Below are 25,534 nucleotides of genomic sequence, written 5' to 3' on the forward strand. Positions count from 1 at the left end.
GCCTGGTTCTAATAATATGTTAGTGTGTAAACTTGATAAGTTCTATTAAAAGGGAAACTGTGAAACCAATGTATTACAAAATTTCCAGAGTTGAATTTGATGAGTTTTTGAAGAAGCAGAGAGTGGTTGATTGGCTCAAGAGCTCAGTTCATATCTATGAAGATGCCAGTGGTGTGCTTAGAGTTATTCATATTATATAAAATGGTGTTAGTAGAGTAGTTGTATAAAAGGCTGTCATGGTACTGAATGAGTTGTGAAATCATTCTGTTCATCATATACAAGGCTATATTTACATACGGACATTCAGCTGCTTGAATACCTATTTTTCAAATATTTTTGTTTAAGCACATAGGTTGGTGATAGATCAATAGTGCTTGCATTCCTTAGTAAAAAAAAATATGTATATATTCATGTATGTATGTGTTTATATATATTTGTGAGGGGCTTGGGAATAAAATTAAAAGCTAGTCTAAGAAAGGAGGAGTATATTTCTGAACTCCTTGGCCAGTATTTGTGTATAGGTTGTTTAGGGTTTCTTCTATATATATTTGAATTGTTTGAAGTTAAACATAGTGCTGTAAGTGGTGAAGTGTGTTCAATTCAGGAGTATCTGATGTATTTATGGTTGGATGAGCAGGAAGCAGATGTGGGAATTTATTGGTTATAAATTGAATTGTTGAAAGAAGGAAGTTCTTGTAGTTATCAGATAATTCAGGTTGCCTCTGGAAGAGTTGTTGGCTGAAGACTGAGCTGAATCAGTAATGTTGCCTGTAAGGAGTTTCAGCTCCTTCTAAAATTGCTTGAGGCATGCTGTAAGCGCCTCTCGTTTCTTTTTTCTCCTTAAGAAGATGGCTTTAGCTGCATTAGTAGAACTTCTGTATTTAATACAGCCACAGATTTATACAAAACATCAACAGCACCATTTCATATAAAAAAATACCATCCACAAACTTTGAATAGTAAAAAATATGTTGTCTCTATTCACATTGTAATATATTAATTTCCCATTGGACTAGGACAAGATCTGCGTAACTGCTGGCATACAGAGTGCCACTGCCAGATGAATACATATATACAGAGCAGACAGTGTTACAGTTGCACGTCATGACAGCAGATTTGCGTACTGCAGAGTGGCAGACAGAAGCAGAGCTGGGATATAAGTAAAGCAAGGACTTCTGACTGTAAGGACTTCGAGCATTAATTCTAAACAATACGACTGGTCCACACTTCAGGCAGATGAAACCAAATGTATTTTGTACAAAGAACTTTGTGCATTGGCAGAAAGAGGTGTACAGCAGATTGGACAAAGTACATATAACAAAAGCAAGCTACTTTTGAATTTGGGTAGAGATCTGTAATAAAAAAGAAAAGTAATAATATCAGCTCAGTCTAATGTTCTTGTGTTTTAGCGTCTTCCTATCCATCAATGTTAATGAGCTGCTTCCTGGAGCCAAAAGGTGCAGAGTTTGATTCCTTTCACCTCAGTAGTTTGCTAGTGTGTGACTGTGATCAAGTCACTTATCCAGCCAGTGCTCCTAAGTCCCCCCTGCGGAGAGAGACACTTGGGTCCAGCAGGCTTATCTGGTTAACATGTAAAAATAAAATCAGGACACGAAGCTCTCAACTTTTCATCTTCAGAATGTGGAACAGTACGCCACATAATGTGGAACAAAGGAGCAAAATGTGGAACACTTCCTAATAATGTCAGCTAGGAGGCTCACAGTACGATTAAAATATCCTATTAAATAATACTACAGAGTATTTGTGATTTGATATGAAGTATTCTGACACTTTGGTCAACGTTCTGAATGTGGAAGTCAGGAGGGATAGCACTGGGGATTTATTCTTAAAAAATTTCTTTTAATGAATTAATATGATTCATTCTTCTCCATCATGGATATTTGATAAAAAATATTCTTAACAATGAATATGTCACAGAACCTTTCAGTGTGGAACAGCATGAAACAAATAATACAAACTGTAGTAAGGTAGAAACTGAAGGCGTACTATAAAGCTCCCAGACTGCTTATGTAAAAGTTCTCACCACATCACGAATCCAGCAAATTTAAATGCACCCAGTCATAGGTAGATAAAAATCCTTTATTAGAGAACAAACAAACGACATGAACGTTCCACACATACATTTTCATTTTGACCAACTTCATCAGATGTGGGCTCAAATAAATTAACACAGTATTTAAAACTTATTCAAATTCCAAAAGAACCAATCAATTCATACTATTTAGCATATTTGATTGACATTCAAGGAATCTCATTACATAAAGTGCTTTTTCTTAAAAAGTTAATTCTCTAAAATGTGTGCAAAAGTGTTATATATAGAACAATAAAAGTAAATGCTTGAAGTTTTATTTAAAAAAAACAACTCTACAATTTATTCCTTCGAAGCATCCCCCCACCTGTTGGACATTGATTTTAAAAGAATGCACCATGCTGCTATAACTTGGCTGCCCTAAGTTTGAGGGGGGGGGGGGAGTAACAGAAATACAGTCCTTTAACCCTGGCCATTTATTAGCTTATAAGGTCACCTGCCACCAGAGTTCTCTGTATTCTATTTTTTTCCTCCCATAAACCTCCCCTAACATCATTTTTTACTTCAAAAGTTTACTTTTATTGTTCTATGTATAACACTTTTGCAAACATTTTAGAGAATCTTTGGTTGTAAATCTGTGTTATTTTATTGCATACATCAGACCATCATGTTAATAACGGAAACTGAAATAGGGATTTTAGATAAAGTATTTCTTAAGAAATGGATATAGAAAGGTTCTGTCAAAGTGTCACATTAACATTTGGCCAGAAAATGGTGCTAATGCTTATATGATGGCTTTTCATAAGGAATACAAATACACACACATTTTTAAACACAATTTTATGATATTTTATAGAGGTTTTTATTAAAGTGTTATTAAAGCTTTTATAAATTTATGGGTAGGGAACAATCATTACTCATTTAAAGGTTTTATTCACACTGATTAACTTTTTAAGAAGAAGCACTTTATGTAATGAGATTTCTTGAATGTCAAGCAAATATGCTAAATAGTATGAATTGATTGGTTCTTTTGGAATTTGAATCAGTTTAAATACTGTGTTAATTTTTTTGAGCCCACATCTGATGAAGTTGATCAAAATGAAAACGTATGTGTGGAACGTTCATGTCATTTTTTTTCTCTAATAAAGGATTTTTATCTACCTATGACTGGGAGCATTTAAATTTGCTAGATTTGTGATGTGGTGAGAACTTTTACATAAGCAGTCTGGGAACTTTATAGTATGCCTTCAGTTTCTACCTTAGCGGATTTTCTTGGTTTATTTTTCGAAGAAAACTTGCAGTATTTTTGTGGTTTACCAGTGGATTTGTGCAATGCAAGGTGATACAAGCACAGACAGCACAGGAAGAAACAATAGGGAGGAGGTTGGCCAAACTCACAAATTGGTTGGCCAGCTCTCCCAACTGATTGATCTGTTAACACCACTAAGCCTATCCATGGCTGAATTATTCGTGAGAGCAAACGGAGGAGGAACCAGGAAGCTCAAGGGGCTTTAGGAGCGCGGAGACGTGAAAACGGAAGTGTTAATGGCCTTGGTGGTGTTCAAGGAACATTTAATCAAATAAACTCAAATAGCCAACATTTTTTTTCAACAGTCCCCTGCTGTTTTAAGGCAAAATGAAATAAATGGACAAACAAACTTGGTTTTGTGCTCTGGTATTCCTATGGGGCAGGAACTGAATGCACCAGGAACTAGCAAAGAAGTTCATGCCATGGATTTAAAAGAATGGCTCCAGGTCAGTTATTCTAAAGACTTTAAAGAAAAAAATATTAAACCTAAACCAGCTACTGACACTTTTAAGAATCAACTTGAAAAAATGCAGAAATTATTATGCACAAGTTTAGATATTGAGAATGGTTACCTTAAAGAATGTATAAATGAAGATATTGTCCCAAAAGGACTACTGATATGCAAATATCCAAACAATGTAGTCCCAGGGAGCGTATTTCACAAAGAATTAATTGGTATATTTAACAGATGTGGGTTAGAAGTTTTAAAAAGTATGATTAATGAAAATGAAAGATTGAAAGTCAATTTAATGAAAGAAACAGATGCATTAAATGAGTATATTAAAAATGATTTGATGTTTACCATACCTGATGAAAAGGAGAATTATACCAGAATTATGAAAGGAATTGATGTACAGTGCAATGAATTGATAATAAGAAAAGTTAAAAAAATGGAAAGAGATGTACAGGAATATAAGAACAATACCTGTTTTCCCCCGAACCTAAGGTTGGATATAGGAGTTGGGGAAATGAGAGTAGAGATTTTAGAGTGGACAGGGGATACAATGATGCGCCAAGGATAGGGGAAGAGGTATCTGATTTGGATGATTTCAACGAATACCCCACGTTAAGGAGATCTGAAAGATTGAAAAATAAAAATGGGATCCAAGAACAACAACAATATCCAGGTTTTTTTGGGGGGAGCACGAAGGGGGAGGGGGAGGTACTAGAGACTGAGTGTACCAACCGCCCCAACTTAGTTAAGAAAGACTTTATACAAGATGTTAACGATCATTACAGCTTTATTAGAGAGGATTTTAGCATTTACAATTTTAGTAGTATAGAATTACGGAAAGAGCACTTTGATTTATCTGAGGGTAACAAATTTATACCCCTAAAAAGGGAGATCTTACAAAGACACTGTTGGATGCCAAAACTTTCACGAGAAAAATTAATTTACAGATATTTTTTCAATTAGCAAGTTCCTTACGTGCCAAAAGGTTAAGGAAGGAAAAGTGTATTTTTCCCTCCCCTTCACCCACAAATTAAAAATTTCGGGAGTTTAGTTGAAAACAAAATTCGAAAAAATTTTAATAAGGTGAAATACATGAGTAACCTTAACACAGGAGAAAAATACATCTTAAACGAGTTAAGAAAGGACGTTAACATAAGAGTTATGAAACCGGGCAAAGGGGGAGGAGTAGTTTTGATGACTGTATTGACTTATGAAGGTAAAATGAATGAAATCCTGAGGGACCTTGAAAGATACTCAAGTATTTCAAAAAATGAAATCAACATAGCTTATCGCAGAATCAATATGGCATTAGAAGGGTTAGTGATGGATGGCCTGATAGATAACAAGACACATGGGTACTTAAGGGTGGAGAAACCAAAGATATCAACTATATTTGGTATACCCTTAAGGCCCATTCCATCAGCGGGTGGATCGAAAACCTTACCCCTGGCTAAATATATAGATTAAAAATTGAAGACCTCCTGGTTAAGGAGAAAAAAATATACTTAGAGATTCCTGGGGATTTTTTTAGAAGTGTTAAGCAAGATTTATATAAGGATGATATGAGGTTTCTCACTATTGACGTAATAGATTTATTTTCAAGTATCCCACATGAAGAAGGTATAGCATTTTTGGAGGAAATAATATTCAAAGACAAAATCTTGACACACAATTAATGCACAGTAATCTTACAATTAATGGATTTAGTCTTGAAACACAATTTCCTCTACTTTAAGGGAGAATACTTTCATCAAATAAAGGGTGTAGCCATGGGTGCAGCTTGCGCACCAACATATGCGAATATAGTTTTGGGAAAATGGGAAGAAAAGTATGTTTTTAGTTCCATTTACAGCAATAAATGGCTGTTATATAAAATATTTCTGGATGACATCTGCATTTTTTGGGGGGCACCTGAAGAAGAAGTCCCTGAATTTATGAAATTCTTAAATAACAGTACTGTTTTTTTAAAGTTCACACACAGAATTGAAAAAGAAAAGGAAGATTATTTAGATGTAATTATTTACAAAAAAGACAATAAATTAAATTCCAAGGTACATAGGAAAATTACATACTGAAATTCCTATCTACACTACAATAGTGCTCAACCAATGCACCAAAAGAGAAGTTTGGTTAGGGGACAATATATAAGGTCGTCCCGAATGACATCCAACACCGAGGATTTTATAGAGGAAATGGGAGGTTTAAACTGAATGTTTAAAGCAAGGAAGTATCCAGATTATTTAATTGAAAAGGTAGGGAAAGAAGTACTAGAGGGAAAACTTGAAAAATTTAAACCCATTTTGGGTACCAACGAAGAAAATAATAGACAGGGTGAACCAGATGAGAATTTCAACAGAGCTTTAGTAATAGAATGTAATGCAAGTGCTGCTCTAATTAGAAACATTATAGACAAAGAATGGGACAGATTTATATCCATTACAGATTTAGAAAAAATAACTAAAGAAAAATTGAAAGTGGTATATAAAAATTCCCTGAGTATCTAAATTTTATTAGAAAAGAACAAAGTATTGGATAGTAGAAATAGTAAAAGAAGAAATGCAACTTTTAAATGTAGGCATTGTATGCAGTGTGCTTATATTGCAAACAAGGAAACAATTTTCTTGGAAAGCAGGAAAACGGTTGTAGAGGGAAACGAATTCAGTAACTGTGAGAGTTTTGGTCTAGTGTACCTAGCAAGATGCGAGGTCTGCCAGGCATTTTACATAGGGAAGACCGAAAGGAGATTGAGAAGAAGAATATATGAACATGTATATGATATACAAAATAGAAAGGAGACCAACACCCTTTACAAACATAAACAGGAATGCAATGATGCTCACTTTTTATTTTTTGTGCTAGAGAAGGTGAAAAATGATGTTAGGGGAGGTTTATGGTAGGAAAAAATAGAATACAGAGAATTCTGGTGGCAGGTGACCTTACAAGCTAATAAATGGCCAGGGTTAAACGAATCTATTTTTATTACTCCCCTCCTCAAACTTAGGGCAGCCAAGTTATAGTAGCATAGTGCATTATTTTAAAATCAATGTCCAACGGGGGGGGGGGGGTGGCATTGGTGGATGCTTCAAAGGAATAAATTGTAGTTTTTTTTTAAATAAAACTCTAACATTTACTTTTATTGTTCTATGTATAACACTTTTGCAAACATTTTAGAGAATCTTTGGATATAAATCTGTGTTATTTTATTACATACATCAGACCATCATGTTAATAACAGAAACTGAAATAGGGATTTTAGATAAAGTATTTCTTAAGAAATAGCTACAGAAAGGTTCCGTCAAAGTGTCATATTAACATTTGGCCAGAAGATGGTACTAATGCCTATATGATGGCTTTTCATAAGGAAAACAAATACACACACATTTTTAAACACAATTTTATGATATTTATAGAGGTTTTTATTCAAGCTTTTATTAAAGTGTTATTAAAGCTTTTATAAATGTATGGGTAGGGAACAATCATTACTCATTTAAAGGTTTTATTCACATTGATTAACTTTTTAAGAAGAAGCACTTTATGTAATAAGATTCCTTGAATGTCAATCAAATATGCTAAATAGTATGAATTGATTGGTTCTTTTGGAATTTGAATCAGTTTAAATACTGTGTTAATTTATTTGAGCCCACATCTGATGAAGTTGGCCAAAATGAAAACGTATGTGTGGAACGTTCATGTCATTTGTTTTTTCTCTAATAAAGGATTTTTATCTATCTATGACAGGGAGTGTAGCTGAATAAACACCAGCGAACTCACCACGATAAAGATGACTTGAACAAAAAGGTTCACTCCAGTTTAAAACAAAAAACCTTTTATTCCAGCACAAGAAAACAGATGAGCGCTTTCACGTACACAAATGTACGCTTCTTCAGATCTACTCACCACAAACCTCATCCAGTTTAAATACACACCCAGTCACTTGACTAAAAATAGTTAATTGATTAATTAATTAGAGACTTAATTCGTTAACTAATCAGCCCATTCACTGCAAGCAAAACATTTGAAACAGCATAATCAAAGACGCTATAAGAACATCATTTAACCAAACCATTCTCTATTACGGTCTGGATATGACTATGCAGAAGTAAATGCAGTATACAACTATTCCCATATTTCTACATATACAGATTCATGTCTAAAAATTTTTTGACAAATATAGTAAAACTATATATGTATATATATATATATCAAAGCCAATATTGGCAAACCTAAAAATATACAAAATTAAAAACAAATAACAGTATATATACAGAAAACTATAAAAATATATACATATATTTTAGAAAAATATATGAAACACATATATATGTGCATAAAACATATACACAATGGCTTCATATAAGTGACCTCTTGTGCTTCTTATAAACCTATATATGCATCATCTCTGTTATCTTCTGTTTCTAAGAATGGGCTTAAGAGAGACATACTGATTGATCCCTGGAGATATATGGGCTCTCAGCTTGAATATCCATTCAAGTTCTCTGCTCTCCAAAAAATTAACATGGTCTCCTCCCCTTCTATTGTGATCCACTATCTGCAGCACTCTAAACTTAAATGCATGTTCATTGTACATACTGATATGTTTCGCTAAAGCATTTTGTTCATTTCTACGTCTGATATCATATATATGATTGTAGATCCTGTTCTTAAGTTTCCTTTTAGTTAATCCCACATAGAAAGCTGAACAGGTATCACAATTAGCTAGATATATAAGGCTTTCAGTTTCACAAGTGGCCTGAAATCTAGGTTTGAAAGTATACTCAAACACCGGATGAACAAAAGCTTGCTCATCAGTTATGTATCTACACATGTTGCAATGTTGCAAGATTGTTTCTTGAGAGAGGTTATGATATGAGAATGGTCAAGAGAATCAGAGAAGAAGTATTTCAAGAAAATCAAATCTGTCAGGATATGGCTAGAAGTAGAGGTAATGTGAACATGATAAATAGGTCCACTGTAGAAAGAATCAGATTCACTATAACTTATACTAACGATAATAAAGCAATAAAAGATATCATTTCTAATAATTGGAAAGTACTAACGATCGATGATCAAACCCTGAGACTAGTGGGTACCACACCTAGGTTTGCATATAAAAACAGCAAAAACCTTAAGAGGTTATTGTGCTTTAACCCAAGACTAGATGACATAATAAGTTTGATGGATCCAGGGAGAGAAGGGACATATCCTTGTAAGCATTGCAACATGTGTAGATACATTACTGATGAGCAAGTTTTTGTTCATCGGGTGTTTGAGTATACTTTCAAACCTAGATTTCAGGCCACTTGTGAAACTGAGAGCCTTATATATCTAGCTAATGGTGATACCTGTTCAGCTTTCTATGTGGGATTAACTAAAAGGAAACTTAAGAACAGGATCTACAATCATATATATGATATCAGACGTAGAAATGAACAGAATGCTTTAGCGAAACATATCAGTATGTACAATGAACATGCATTTAAGTTTAGAGTGCTGCAGATAGTGGATCACAATAGAAGGGGAGGAGACCATGTTAATTTTTTGGACAGCAGAGAACTTGAATGGATATTCAAGCTGAGAGCCCATGAAAACCAAAAGGTTGTACAATAATAACCTCTGCCAGGATGAAAGACTGGTGTTAAGGGACTTCAGTAACAATAAAGATTTGAGGATTATGAAGCTGACAAGGAGGGAGGGGTGGTCATAATGCAACAGTGGATCTATTCAGCTAAAATGCTGAAGTTACTGAATAGTGACTGCAGGTATTCCCAGGTTTCATGCAATCATTTTGGGCAATTGCAAGTGTATTTTAGATTGAAGTGATTTAAAAAAAGGTTTTAGATTATTTATTATTATTATTTTTTTTTTTTATAAATCTAATTTTTTTGTTTTCTGCCTTGTCAATTTTTTCAGACACTCCATTATCTGGACCATCGCTCATGACATTGGCAGAAGTGACCAAAGCAGCAGCACAGCTAAAAAAGGAATCGTCAGGAATCACATTTGGTAAAGTTGATGTCTCAAAAGAAAAAGACCTTAAAAACGATTTTAGTATCCATGAATTTCCTACTCTTAAGTTCTTCATTAATGGCGACAAGAATATGCCCATAAATTACACAGGTATTACTTTTTGTTACGTATTACTGCTGTTAAAAATGGGCTGCATTCACTCTTAACTCCAACTGCCTTAGTTAGTAGTCAGCTGTTATTTTAGAGTAGGTAGAGTTGGGTGTTATGTTGGCATTACTTTTCCTCCAGTGCCATGGTGTAGTGGTATTTGCAAAAATGTATTTATTGTTACTATTTATGTATTTATTTTACTTAATACGAGTGAGTCTCGAATTTGACTGGGCATAGACACTTTGTAGCAGAGTCCTGAAAAGTAGAGTTCTATGAATAAATAATGCATTAGACAAAAGTAATAAAAAAATTCAATATACAGATTAGCATTACACATTAAACAGTTCATGTGTTTGTCACAGTTCCCTTAAACAGAGCCAAATTCCAGATAACCAAATCTCTTAATATTGTAGCACTGCATTTAAGCATACGTAATGGTGCTGATATTCAAAACAGCAAGTATGTATTAGCAGAAAAAGGATAGTGTCAGCTGGTCAAAATGTAAACCAGTCATAAAGTTCTTTACAGTACAGACAGTACAGCTGGAGGACTGCTTAAGGAAAAAGTAGTGCTTATTTTTAAAAGTCATAGCAGGAGCAATCCATGATTTGTAGAGGCAAGAGACTGTATATTTGAGGAACTTCTAAACTAAATAAAAATCTATCATATTACTGGAAAGTTTTACACATTATTAATTTTAGAAAAGAATATACCATCAATCACCAATACTCCACCAGAATTGCACCTTTAATAGATTAGCACTTGTGTTGATACACTTGTGATTGATTTCATCAGATAAAAACACATCCCCAAAAGTGAATTTAAATAATAAAAACTTCCTGTTCATGTGATCAAAACTAGCCAGTGTTAAGTAAGTTTCCTGTAATGTTTCCTCAGAATGGGTGCTAGGGAAATATAGTCATTAAAGCCTGGTGCTGTATCACTATTCAGCAGTACTTGCCAGTGTGCTTCCTGCAATGAAATTGTGTTTCAACACCCCCAAATCATTTTTCAATTTTTCTAAAAGAAAAAAAGAAAACTTTTTCCCATTTTCCCAAACCATGAAATGTTTGAAAAGGAAGTTTCTCATATCCTTATTTTTATACTAGAGCAGTGTTTCTGTATTCTATTACAAAATTTCTGCTGGGTTTTGCCTGACACCTAGACAGCAAGACATTTCCCTGTGGTACATTTGGTTGGGGACACATAGCTGAAGTGACAGTCAGCTGCAGAGAAATATGGTTGTTGCGAATTCCCTGTGGGTAAAGAGAAGAATGCAGTGCCATGTCCACAACTTCAGTAACCAAATGCAGAGGGGAAAAATAATGTCTGTGGTCCTCAAGGCAACATGAAACAGTAGGCATTATGTCAGGCATCAGCAGCAGGCTGGTCAGTTGGCATGTCAGTGGCTGTAAAAATGCAGTGTACAATGGGCTGCGCTTTTATGGACCACTACCACATTCACAGTGTCTAAGGAACATTACTTAAAATTCATACTGGAGCATAAATGCAACTAGAGTAGCATGCAGGATTTCCTCCATGATGTAGCTCACTTCTACACGTTGTAGTTACATAAGCATGTACTGTACACTAAGCACAACACTCATTACTTCTTTCACTTCCATGCTGTTGGTTATTAAAGCTATGGGCATTCCAGTGTAGGCTTCTCTTTGCCCACAGGGAATTCACAACAGCCCACATTTCTCTGCAGCTGACTGGCACTTCAGCCATGTGCCCCCATCCCCATCCAAATGTATCTCAGGGAAATGTCTCACTGCCAAGGTGCCTGAATCTGTTTTGCACACATAAAAACTGGAGCAGGAGCTGCATGTTGCTAAATAAACAACATTGCAAAAATCACTATTCAATTTATCAGATCACTGGATGCCCTAGGAAAATTTTAAACCACAGCATTTGTCCTTCTTGAATTGACAAGATCGACAAGAGCCACATGGTTTTCACTCAAATGTTACATTTTTTTGTAGTGGATGTACTGTTAAGAATGGTGGTGTTGGAGAACAAGAAGGCCCCAACATTACAACACAAGAAAATGTTCCTGGTGGCAGTAACAGTTTTTGGAATGACAATTGACAGGTCGCCAGTACATATGAAGCAAGTTACAACATTGATGGCTTGGATTTGTGGTTAAGGGATCCAGATCCTTTTGGTAACACCAGAAGAAAACAGCAACAAGATATTTCAAACAGTGATTTTTAAAGAAAACAGCAACAGGATATTTCAAACAGTGATTTTTAAAGAAAACAGCAACAGGATATTTCAAACAGTGATTTTTAAAGAAAACAGCAACAGGAAATTTCAAACAGTGATTTTTAAAGGGACATTGAGGAGCAAATAGAGACACGGCAAGAAATTTATCAAGCTCAAGAATTTGCAACTTGACAATTTTTTCTTGCAAGGATCAAGCGACAGACGATGCCGAAGAGGTTGTGATTTCATAAGTTCCCCAGCCGCATTTCATAAAATTCTTTTTTTTTCCTGAACTTTTTGATGTTTTTTAAATGCTGTATGGAATATTTGTGGTTTTTGATTAACACAATGAAATAGCACTGGAAAAGTTGACAAGTGAAATCAAAGAGATTGATGCAAATATTAAGCGGGATTAAGAGGGAGTTACTGTTCAAGAGTAAAAAAAGGATGACTACAGGCCTGTTTTTGACAAAACATCCAATCATGTTAATGTGGTAAGGATTCAGAAGGAAAAGAAATTGAATAGAAACAGCAGTGACTATGCTATCAAGAAAATATATCATGGGTCAGGTTTTATACTGTAAGACATATCAGCAAACCCAGATGATGTGGTAGAAAAAAGACAGGGTGTATAAACAACCTTGAAACAAAAGATTTTTTTATTGGTACCACCCCTACAGAGATTACAGTGGATAGACAACTGGGCTACAAACTGAGGTCAAAACAACAATTACAACAGCTTTGTCCCTGGAAAGAGGTACACAAACAACAGGAGAAGGAACAGATGCCAGAGGCACGCATAAATGAAAACCAGGACCTCAATATTAGTGGCAACATGTTTCATATGTACAACTTCAGTGACTTTATAATAAACAATGTACATGGGGATATTTTCAGAAAGGGTTTTCTTTCATTCCACTACGGAGGCTTAGTTATGTGGACATCATAATTGAATTAAAGTTGTTCTTTAGAAAAATCAGTTTGGGTATAATGGTAAGTTTAGATATTAGGGGAAACATCTCAATGATGTGAGTTAAGCAGGAAATCATTGTAGATCACCCTTTGCATCAGAATTTGACCAGTTTCAAAAGTATTTGTGCAAAAGATATCCATCATTTGGCTTTTAAGGAACCTGGTGCATATGCTTTGAATTTGACAAAAAGGGAGAGACAAGCCCTCAAGGAATTAACTACCAATAAGTATATGCAGGTGATGAAACCGGGCAAAGGGAGGTGTTGTAATTATGAACAGTGTGGATTATGTCTCCCATATGTTTTCCCTCATCATGACTTATGAAGTTCATGGTGACACTTCATATTGAATGAGGTCCATCAGTCGTATAGGGTGATCATCTAGCAGCTGTTAGACCTATTACTACAGGGATACATTTCCCCTCAAGAATTCATTTTTTAATGGTGAAGAAACCATGAATCTACATTATTTTTGGGATTACTAAAATACATAAAAATGTTATAATTCTTCAATGTGACATATTATCTGCAAAATGATGCAACATGCAACTTTTAGCAATTTTTATCGATCGGAAGTTAAAAACATTTATGGATAAACTCTCAGAAGATACAAAAGATTTCTGGGAATTCTTGGCTAATTTGAGTAATGTCCCTGTGGAATCCAGTGATATTTTTGTAACAGGTGACATTAAAAACTCGTCTATGGTGATATGCCAGAAACTGAGGATGGATTGGTTCAGAGTGTTTGTGGCCACTCAAATGCAATTTTCAGCACAGCAAGTCAATAATATTTGTTTATTTATGGAACTGGTTTTACAAAACAACTAGTTTGTATTTGAAGAAGAATATTTTAAACAACTGAGTGGGGTTGCCATGGGGCAGCCTTTGCCTCACGTATAGTTCTATGTTACTGGGAGCAGAAATTTGTATACAACAATTGAATATGACACATTTTTAAGGGGTTATAATGGGTTTTTGGATGATGTGTTTTTCTTCTTTTTTTTTTTTTTTTTTTAGAATGTCCCACAGGAGATATTGGGGCAATGTTGTTGTATTTAAAAGACATGGCCACTTTCTTTTGATTGTCTTTCAAATATGACCATCATTCTGCTATAATTTTGGATGAAGAATTGACCAAGGGCATAGATGGGGTGTTTTATAGAATATATAGCCAACCTACACATTTCAGCCAGTATGTATACTTCAAGAGAGCACACAATTATGGACAGAAACATGACATTAGGAATGGACAGTTTATATGGGTTTCCAGATTGACATCTACTGAGACCATTTACATGAAGAAGTGCCACATTCTTTTGGATACGTTTCTTGCTAGGGCCTATCCAAGTGCATTGTTGGAGGACATCTAGGAAAATGTTGCAAGGACCAGGGATCTAAAGTCTGACCGTATTTATTTTAAAAATACCTTTATTAAATTATCACTTAAGATACAGGCAAACATACATTAAAAGAAAAGATAACAAACCATAGTAACATTTTTTCCATTTACATACATTATACATCACATATCGTTTCTTTCCCTGTAACTATCATCAGTCCAATATTACATAAATTGTTGAAGTCCTGCCTCCCCTTAAACTTCACTCCTCTTCCTCCTCAACATTATTTTGTATGTCTTGTTACCACAGTTTCCGTTTATTTCTATGTAATTTGCTCCTTCCATTTTCTAAGGACCCCCCCTCCCAGTTCTTTAATCTCTTTTGTAATATTCAGTACTTTAAATACAGTTGGTTTAGACCTTGATTTCCATTTCCTATTAATTTCTGTTTTGTCAGCCAACTGAATTAAACTTAATAAGGCCTTACTATATCCAGGCAATTCAAATCATGTGTCCCAGGTCAAAAAAATCATTTTCATAGTTACAGCTACTTGCTAACCCAATATTTCTGACAGAGTACTCTCTAGGGAATTTTAAAATCTGCCAAATCATCACATCCCAAAATATATGTGCCCAGTTATATCTGTCTTCCCCATTACACCTCCAACATTCTCTACCTACCTGAGGAAAAATTCTTTGAAGTCTGCTTGGGGTATAAAAATACCTATGCAATTGGTTCCAAGCAAAGATCCTAAATGTTATGGACTTTGTTGCATATTTATAAGCCATACATATGTTCTGCCATTGTTCTCTTGTAAATTGCTTTTCCAGTCTCTCTTCCAAACTCTTTTCTAACTCCTCTGATTGATTCCTGTAATTATTATGAAATATTTTATATAACCTACAATTATCCTTTTTTAACAACAGCTTCTATTCTAGATTCAACTAAAATCTCTACCAGAGCAGGTCTTTCACGTATGGTTCCATTACCCCTTTCTCTTTACTATACTCTGATATTAATTCCTGGTCAGGAATGCAGCATTTAGCCTGCAAATTTAAAATTAAGATTATCCATCCTAAAGTGCTTGCTACAGCCTGGGTTCCTACTTAGACTGATTGTTGTCTGTTCTTTTCTTTACTCTGTTCCCATCCCAGATGTAGAAAACAACTTGTATGCTTTCAGGAAACATTATCTTTTAATCCTAATAAAAAGTGCACTGGCTATCTTTAAATACAAATAAATTGTACAGTGTTCTATTAAATCATTAAGGCTGCTACCAAGACTGCTATCTCTTATTCACTTATAATTACAGGCAGACTTCTTGACTCCCACTGAATATTTGCTAATGGAAAAAAAGCTAGCCAATATCTTTGCAGGTTTAAGAGTGGCATTTTTTATGGCTTTCATAATTTTGTATTCATTTTCAAGCCTACTTGTTTACAAAAAAACCCATTTGTTTATGACTTAAGCCAAGGGCATTAATCTATACATTCACACTTGTAAAAATAAGAGAAAATATCACAATTCTACATGTAATATAATCAGTGCAGTTTTACATCTCACCCCCACCCCAGGAGCCCAAGAGCACAGCACATTAACATAAAACTTGCTTTTGCCTAGCCCAGCTTTTCTTGTTATACTGCAAAGCCTATGTTTTTTCAGCCAAAAAAGTACTTGTTTACTATAATATCTGTAACACATACAACAGTCACTGAAGTGACTACCCCATAAATTTAAAATATCCCTCACTCTACATTACACAAAACTGCTTTACTATATATAACATGCAGTTTATATCATGAAATGCTGTATACAAATACTAATAAGAACAAAAATTGTTTTACTTGAAGTTACGTTTTTCCCTTTGGTATCCTTCTAAACATTAATGACAAAAAGTAGGGCATATACTTTACTTTCCACCTACAAGTTTAACAAAGTCATCAAAGTCCAGTTTTTCTGTCACCATTTTTTGGAAAGCCATATTTCACAAATTTGATTGATGTTGCCTCCCATTTATTTACTATTTTCAGTGTTTCTGGTCTTCATCCTGTTCATCTCCATCTCCCAATACCAGACTTTTGTTCAAGTCCTGGGTACCCCTGATTCTTCCATTCAGCTCCTGTGTTTTTATTTCTGTTTCACATGCATATTACTTTGGAACATTAGAAAAGAATTAACTATCAAGGTCTCTTGATGAGCTTTATTGACAGAAGAATGTGAAGCAAAGCTCCCATCTGTTAGCTGGCTAACATTTTGTTGGATAAACATTTTCATTTCCGCCTTAGTCTCTTCTGCATCAAAAAATGTCTTTCATACTCCAGGGCAAATATTCTGTAGACAGCTAGATATGGCAGCTTGATTCTCACACCTGCCTTTCAACATTCCCTAATTGCTGGGATAGATTTGCTGCTCTTCTGCAAGGTGTACAGTGAATGATCATTTTTTCACAATTTCTCTGCAGCCTCTGGTTTTTAATACTTTTCCCTTATGCCACAGATTTGTCAACTCTTTCAACTGGTATGATTGCATATTTTCTAATACAGGTCTTGGCTGCTTTCTCATGGCCAGAGTTGGAGCACACACTTCAATTAATAAATCCTACTATGAAATACCAGTCCAGTTGCTTATTTGTGCTTTCAATAAAATTAATACAGTCTGTTTCTTCTTGTGACTCTGGTATAGCAGATAACCTCAAGTACTCAACATGCTGTTGAGTTCTAACTGTAACATTTTTGAAACAGTTTTTTTTGAGAAGTCTCATACTTAGCGAGCCTTTTCAACATCTGAACTTCTGATTTTTACAGTTTTTATCCGTTCATCTGAATAGCTAGTTAAAGCTTCTTCTACTTTTTCCGGACTATTGTTAGTTGACTATATACTTACTGTTTCATTTATTGTAATCACATTTGATTTATTTTTTTCCTATAAATTATTGGAAGCCATTTTTTGTACCAAAGCTGAAGCTTGAACTACTTTTTGCTGAACAGCTGCAGGATTCTTCCCAGCTAGTGTTTTCTCTTTACCATATAATATTACTGGCTCTTATTTCTTAGTTTCTTTTTTCACATTGGGAGAGCTAAAATTAAGCTGTTTATCAGCCCTTTGATGTATCAAATTTGCCTCTATTTTGATGTCATCTGTGAATTATCTGGTGAAGTTCATCATAAGTGTATGAACAAAAGTGGTAATCTATTAACACAGTTATGTTGAAAGAGTATCGATGATTGTTAGTGTATTTTGTTTTGTTTTTTGTTGTTGGACCATTGTACACTGATTCTACAATCAGCTACCTTTTTGTCCTTTGGCATTATTAATTTTTAATGATGTTGATAGTTTGCCTTTTTGACTGCCAAGTGCCATTGAAAAAAATTCTGACTGGAGCATAGCAGTCTGTGGCATTTTTGGAAAGCAAAGCAGAGACAGTTTGAAAGACAGTGCTATGCCAAATGAGAAAATACATACTTAACATTGTGGATTGAGTAAGGATGCAGTAAAGACATCAAATATTATTATTGTTATTCAAGTAGTGAAAGGGTTGTGTTCTTAATGTTTCATTTTCCAGATTTTGTGCTTTTTATAAATTTATGATACATGGCATTCCTCTCAAACTCTTAGCCCATGATGTCTAGACAAGACCAAAAATAAAGAGGGATAAAGACCTAAAATCAGGTGCAGATTTTAAATATTTCTCTTAATAACTTAGAAAGTTGCTAGAGTAATTAGTTTTGCATTATCATGCATTTTCTGGAGGAAATAAAGTCTGAAACTCAAATGTCTGTCATTATTTAGTGACTCCAATCCTCAAGGATTTGCCATAAAAGCACACGTTTTATGAGGGACAGACCAAAAGTATGAGGCAAAAGTCAGTGCATTCTGTGAAATTCTTGACATTTGAGAGGTATGAACATGGTTAATGGGTGATGCACATCTCTGGTTACCCTGAAATGTGGAATTGTAGTATCAGTGACAGCTGGTTACCCTAGGATTTTGACAGAAATGGTAACGTTTATTTTGTACAAAATGATAGCTTAGTAAGAACAGTTCAATCATCAGAAATTCACTGTCACTAGATACTAGTTTAAATGCATTATGAGATGCATACATTCCTAAAATGATTATGCTATGCAGTAGTCTTAAAGTGATAATAGCTGCAATACATATTCAAATTATATGTGCAGTTTATATGGACGGCGCAGTGGTAGTGTTGTCGCCTCACAGCAAGAAGTTCTCTGGTTCGATTCTTGGCTGGGGTGCCTTCTGTGCAGAGTCTGTGTGTCCTCCCTGCATTCGTGTCGGTTTCCTCTGGGTGCTCCGGTTTCCTCCCACATTACAAAGACATGCATCTAGAGTGTTTCTCCCTGGGCCTCCACTGAAAATTGGCATCATTCCAAGTCGGTCTTTCCTGGTTAACAAATGTTAAAATAAATAAATATGCAAATTAGAGTTCTACATTACATATTATCACAGGAGGCAAACGATAGCTACTTGCAAATCAGGGCCTTTCATTGTACATCTTCCCCTGTATTTTGTTTAGTTTTCAGAATGTGACACCCACTGTCTGCATGTTGTATATAGAGCAGAATTTTAGGGCAGTGATGAAGTGATGTATTTGTGATATTTGAACTGAACTATTGAATTGAATGCTGACAAACAAGAATATTCCATTCGGCATCATTACCCTGTAATTTATTTGCAAACTGGATTTTGCAGAACACTTAGTACATATCACTAAAGAAATGTAGGGGTGCAGTAGTATAACAATTTTCCCCTGCTAGTCTGATAGACACACCAGTGAAAGAGAAAACAGGAGGGCTCAGATAAAGTATGTAGTACAGTTTGGACAGGTGAGATACTGCCACGATGTGTAATGCATGTCACTGCATTACTAGAGCAATTCATTCAGTTACTATGCAGAATTCATTAGCAGTGGCAGGGTCATGTATGTGGTGGTGTGTGTAAATTACATTTTGTTAGGATGTGCTATGAAACTATTGAATCAGTGCATGTAGAGTATGGTGCATGCCAATCCTTCTTAATACTGGGTGGTAGCATCAGAGATATTTAATGCATTAAAATTAACTGTGTTGAAATTTTTGAGCAAGTCATATATAGCCAGGTTGTGTATGGCATACATATAAAAATGAATTATATGAAATAGGATAGCAACCATGCATGTTGGATATTTTACTCTCTATAATCTGTGGGAAAATATGGCTATAACATGGCAAGGTGTTCTCTAAGATCCTGATTTAATGATACCCGAGGCATAACAAGTGAAAAAAAAAATCATCTTTTTGTAGGGACATTTGCCCCTATAATTCCTGACACTCTCACTAACCTTATTATTGTAACTCCAAAGCCACAGTATGTAGGGAAAAGCAAAATGGTTGACCTCGCCAACCTTGACTTACAAAATCCTGTTTCTAACATAACATACAGTGTTTTTCAATCCTGTGAGTGTCACCAAAATGAGTGTTAGAAAGTCTATCTTTGAACAGAAGTTCAACAGTATAATAGGACTTTTCCTGGAAAAAAAGAAAATGCATTATATGCAATCTCAAAATATGCTTTATAGACCTGTGTTTTGTATAATTGCTGGCATATTTAAAAATGTATTCATTGAAAAGTTCACACGGAGCTGCACAGGGAGAGAAATTGTATTCCAAAGGCATAATCTCAAAAATAGTGCTACTAACAAACCAAAAACATAAAGAAGATTGTCATCTCTGTTTGCAAATAGTATATATTTTTAACAGTGACATGTTTTGGATCTTTACCGTGATGAAGAACAATTCTTCAAGGCACATTTTCACTTCCTTGCAGAGACCAATAACATGCCTATTTTTAAACAGGATGCCGGGTTTACTAAGGAAGGCAGTCATTTGTGCAATGCTTTCACAGCTGGATTTGTCACTTTTTCCTGACATATTTACCTCATACAATTTTGGTGTCCATCATTAAAGATAATTATTGCAGGATTCAAGTATATGTACTGGAGTAAACCTCAGGCAGGAGGAAGTTGGTCTTTAACCAGATTTTTTAGCAGTCATTAAAAGTCTGACAGTCTATAAAGCAGAGTAATTTGCTAACTTCTCTCATTTCATATTTGCTGTATGAATGAAACTGTCACTAGAATTTTACAGGGTCATTTAGTAGTTTTAGGCTTAGTATCTCAACAGTATATGTTAGTTGGATAGTACTAACTTCTTCAAATTGAAGTGCAGTTTTTCTATTTCTTTAGAAGTTACAGAATGTTCCTGTAGTCACCAAGGTAGATAACATGTTTAAGAAACAGGTTTATACTCAGGCCATTCTGGGTTTTAAGGATGTTAGTTATCATAGCCACATGACAGTACACCAGTTTGATATCCCAACGTAAATCGATGCCTTTTCTGGAGAACTTTAAGACCTATCTCTTGGACAGAAGTTAAGGTAACACAAGTAGCTGACAGGGTGGGAACAGGATGGTTTTGATGCACTAGCTGCCTGCTTTTGAGCTGTTTCATCTGATTCAGTGAGAAGAAAGTATGCATAATAACTCAGAACTCAACTCTTCCTTATGGATGTAAAAGCCAAATTTTTGAATAACTCTCTTGATAAGACTTTCCATTTTGACATACCATTTTTAATCCTCTTAGGCAATTAATGTGGAGGACTAAGACTATATACTGTAAATGAGTTGCTTCCCATGTTAAAGGGTTTGATTCCTTCAGCCTCCATTTGCCTATTGTACGTCTCTTATTAAGTCACTTAACCAGACAGCAATTTGGTGCAGTTGGTAAACTGGGCTAGGCTCCTCAATGGTATTCTGGAATGCTTGCCTAGCAACTACGCATGATCTTATAAAAGATCTGCAGCAATTGAGGCATGTGCGGGGACAGGCAAGTGGCAGCTGTTTTTCTGAATTTGTTCCGTATGATCCCAGATCATTCTGAGTCATTGCAATACTCTGCTGTATCATTGGGTGTCTCACGGTAACTGGTGGTTATTTAAACAATTCAAATCTTACTGCATGCACTCTTTAGCATGAATTAAGCACTGTGAGAAAGTTGTTAGCATTTCAAGTCACACTCTGCCCTGAAACACAGGCAATATTCTGACTGGGGAAGAATGTAAGCATTTACACATAGTTGGAAGATTCCCTGCTTTTTCCTAATTTGGTGGCCCATGCATATTTTACAGGATGCCACTGAAATTAATTACATATAAACATGAACCAAAGCTCACCTGCATGCTACTGAAGAAGGCAGACACTAGTACACAGCACAGTGAATGTCTGGAAAAACAATCTGCTTCACTGCATGCATTGTATCTAAAGGTAAAATGCATAGGAGGCAGACTGTTTGATTTGGAAAACAGGAGTAGGTGCAGTACAATCTCTTGACTTATAGACCTTCCAGAAGGTAGAAAAGGATAAGTTCCTGTGGAGTTTATTCTTGGTGAACTGTGTATCTTTTTTTAACCATTCAGCCTCAATATATGTAAAATAAGCACAAAGGATCACACCCACGATAACTAATTTACTTTGATATTTGATTTGAAATGTGTTACACTACACACTTCTAAGGAGCTAATACTTCAAAAGTATATGAGACACCTAATTCCATATACTTAGGGCAGCTCATCAGAATTACTCCAGCAATACTGTTTAGACTAAAAGAACTTACTCACTATTAACGCAATGCTTCAGAGATTTAAAGGAGAACTATGTCCAAATGTCAAAATTTTCCTTCCCTGGAATCTGACACTAAGTTCTTTTCCATTTGTTCTTCTACCTGCAACTGTTTCTGTTTTCCTTTTTATGAAATCTCATATAATCTTTCCAATGTTTCTCTCATCCTGTGTTACATTGCATAGGTCAGGAGGGATAGAGTAGTGAGGCTAGGCTATTATTTTTAACCTACAGAGTAGAACAATAATGGAGCTTAAACATGGGTATTTGCATACTCCTCATCATGAGTCATTGATTATCAGCGTCATACCTCAGAGATAAATGGTGTTGTCTGGAGCTGTATTTCTGAGCAGGAACAAAAGTGAAGGTTTCGAGCTTAGTTTTCAGATGTAAATGAATAAGAAAACCTCACCCACACAACATTTTTTTCTTATCGCAATTTAGTTATCTGCTCCTTTATTCAAACCACAAGAGTGACAAATAGAAGGAAATATATTTTCATCTTACTGTACCGATTTTCTGTCAGTATTTAATTTTGCAGTTTTTCTATTCTGCATTTTCTGTAAAAGTGCATGTAGCATTTTTGTGTTGTTTGTTGCAGCATGTTTCAGTTATTTTGACTGAGACAAGTCATTGAGTTGGGCAATGGATAATTAACATCTAAGATACTAATTCTAACTACAGTGTTAAAAATCTGTGACTGCAACACAGGCACTTCAGCCTGAGTAACAGCTGTTAATCACAGTAGTCAGACTTTTTATACTGAACTACAGTTATTACTTTAAAAAATTCTTAAAATTCTGTGTCAGTGGTGCCAATAATAAAAATCAAAGGAATGAAAAAGACAGGCTGATGCTGACTATGAAAATGTAGGCAATTACAGTACTGTTGTAAGCTGGTGGCAACAGACAGAGGGAATGAGAGAAACACAGTAAATTACACTTTAATCACAGGGCTGCTTCTCTGTATAAAACTACACCAGAGAGACTATTGCCTTCACTATAAAACAAAACCCACCCGTTCATGATATTTTGGGTATAACAAATTAAAAATAGTATTAACCACTTACATTGCTACATAGGTACTAGTAACACAAGAAAGTTCAAAATATACTGAAAAACAAATTTTTTTTTTCAGTTTTGTGTATGGTTCTCCTTTAATATCATTTGAACATTGCCTCACAAATTCATTAACATTCCATTTCCAATATTCTAGATATTTTTGAATTACCTCAAGACGTGGAAGCCATAATAAGATGACTTTACTACTTAGCCCAATGACTTCTCAATGGTAAGTTTATCTACCAGAAAGGAATGGGGCATAGAAACGAAAAGAAGCAACTTCTCTGCCTCCACTACCCCCTGCTGGTCACCATATGGCAAACAAGTAAAACCACCTAGGCATTTTTGTCTTACTAACACCCAAGGAATCTAACAACAGATGAAGCTGCTTTTCTCACTAACGCATTTTCGTCTTACTAACACCCAAGGAATCTAACAACAGATGAAGCTGCTTTTCTCACTAACAGCTTTACAGTAGGTTTACCTCACTTGAGGAAGGCCCACACAATTCAGAGATGGCAGACATCTTTTTATTTCTTACTTCAGATTCATTGGTTAAGGAACTAAAACAAGTTTAAATGTTCTCTGTTGAGAGCCCAGGTTGTGAAGATGATAGGTGGACTGATGTACAATAATCTTAACCTGAGTTTTCTTGAAGCTTAATACTGGACCATGCCATTTCAATTGCAGCTTCCTGTTCTCTAGATCATTGGCTAACTTCTTGCACAGGCATACCTTTGTATTCTTCATGATTAAGCTATGGTGTTGACTGCATCTCTTGGACATATTGCACAGAGTTATTTATTGATATTGCAAGCACAGGCCCACAACGTTGCGGATTTCTGTTGTTGAGTTAGACCACTATGCTCAAACTGTTGCTTGCCGAAATATAATTTAAGGCTCTATTAGGTATTCTCGGCATTAAAATTAGAATGCTTTTTATTACAGACAGTTGCTAGCATGCCCAGTTTAGCTGAATCCATTACAGATACTAGTCTAATTGTTCAGAAATGCCTATATGACAAAGCTCAGGGTGCAACACTGGGTACTGATTTGTAATGCACAGTGCTGACACAAGGAGCAACAATTTTATTGTTAGTTTACCCACTGTCAGCTCTATTCTGAAAAGTTCTTTCTTGCATCATAGAGCAAGCAGGCTGTGGAACTCCCTACCCATCCATATAAGATGTATTGATGATTTGGATATATTTAAGGAGACTTTAGATCAATGGTCTAAGAATATTATATTTGCTTCTAGCTCAACAAGGTAAACTCTTAATTTGCCCACATAGGCCCCGAGTTTTTGTATAGTATCATTGAACTGAATTATTAAATTACTTGTGTTGTTTTGTTGACTACTGTTGTATATATTTATATAATATTCCATAGTTTTTTTTTTTGTTTGTTTCTTTGGTTCAGAATGGCTGAAAACATCTGGACTGACAATACCTTCGCACAGTCTAGGTTATTTTTCTTATTGGCCTCTCAGGGTCTTCTTGCCTAGATGGTACCTTTGCAGTCCAGCTCAGTCTCCCAAATTGCCATAAAGAGGTGTGTAAGGATGAGGTGCATTATGTTTTACCTCTTTCTTTTCTCCACCCGTCTAATTGTATACTAGCTTAGACATACCAGGTACTTAATTTGAATACATTTATCACTGCTTGGTGAGACTGTAATGCCTTGGCTGTCACATATTAATTGGTTTGCAAAAGTATCATTATTGTAAACTGGACTTGTATAGCCAACAAAACAGATTTGTCATCAAAATGCAGCAGATTTATTGAAGATAATTACAATGACCACCAATAAAAAAGAAATGTCCTCATACTTATTTGAGTAGCATACATTTTCTAGCCACAATTTTCATTGCCAGCCTTTGAACATTTTTCAGCTGTACAGGGTGCTGCATTAGGTAGGTACAAAAAGCCACACCATGCTGAATAACTGTCATGAGTCAGTGACATATGCAGGATTGTCCTGCTATTGCTTTTGTTATTAGATGAGCTATCCCTGATACCTTCTTAACCACTTTGGGGCCAGCAACTGTTAGAAGCATTACCTGCCTGGGCAGTCCACTCCAGTTAGAGCCTTGGGGGGGATACCTTTTAACATGCCATTTGCCAAAGTTCCTTTTAAACTAGGAAGAAAGGCAGAGAAACAAGCAGGTGGCAGTGTTTAATGATATCGTAACAGGTATTTTAGTAACAGATGCTTTTGATGATATAGCACCTTGTGTATATGCAGTTACATGCATCAAAGCATGAAGACAAGTGAGTAGAGAAGGTGGGGGGGATCAGCCAGTATTCATACATACAGCAGAGGCTGGTGATGTGGCTACTTTAGGACAATAGC

The 25,534-nt window shown here is 35.4% G+C and overlaps 1 protein-coding gene across 1 annotated transcript in view; it reads left to right on the forward strand.

The window, feature by feature from the left end:
- The window catches only part of PDILT (protein disulfide isomerase like, testis expressed), a 261,556-nt gene that overhangs the window by 24,909 nt on the left and 211,113 nt on the right, over positions 1 to 25,534 (forward strand). The window contains exon 2 of the mRNA XM_044089503.1: positions 9,724 to 9,930. Within this exon, the coding sequence (XP_043945438.1) occupies positions 9,724 to 9,930 (207 nt within the window). The remainder of the gene's footprint in view (positions 1 to 9,723; positions 9,931 to 25,534) is intronic.

This window comes from Protopterus annectens, chromosome 12.part0 (assembly GCF_019279795.1).
Source record: "Protopterus annectens isolate FY-2018-M chromosome 12.part0, PAN1.0, whole genome shotgun sequence".
NCBI lineage: Eukaryota > Metazoa > Chordata > Ceratodontiformes > Protopteridae > Protopterus > Protopterus annectens.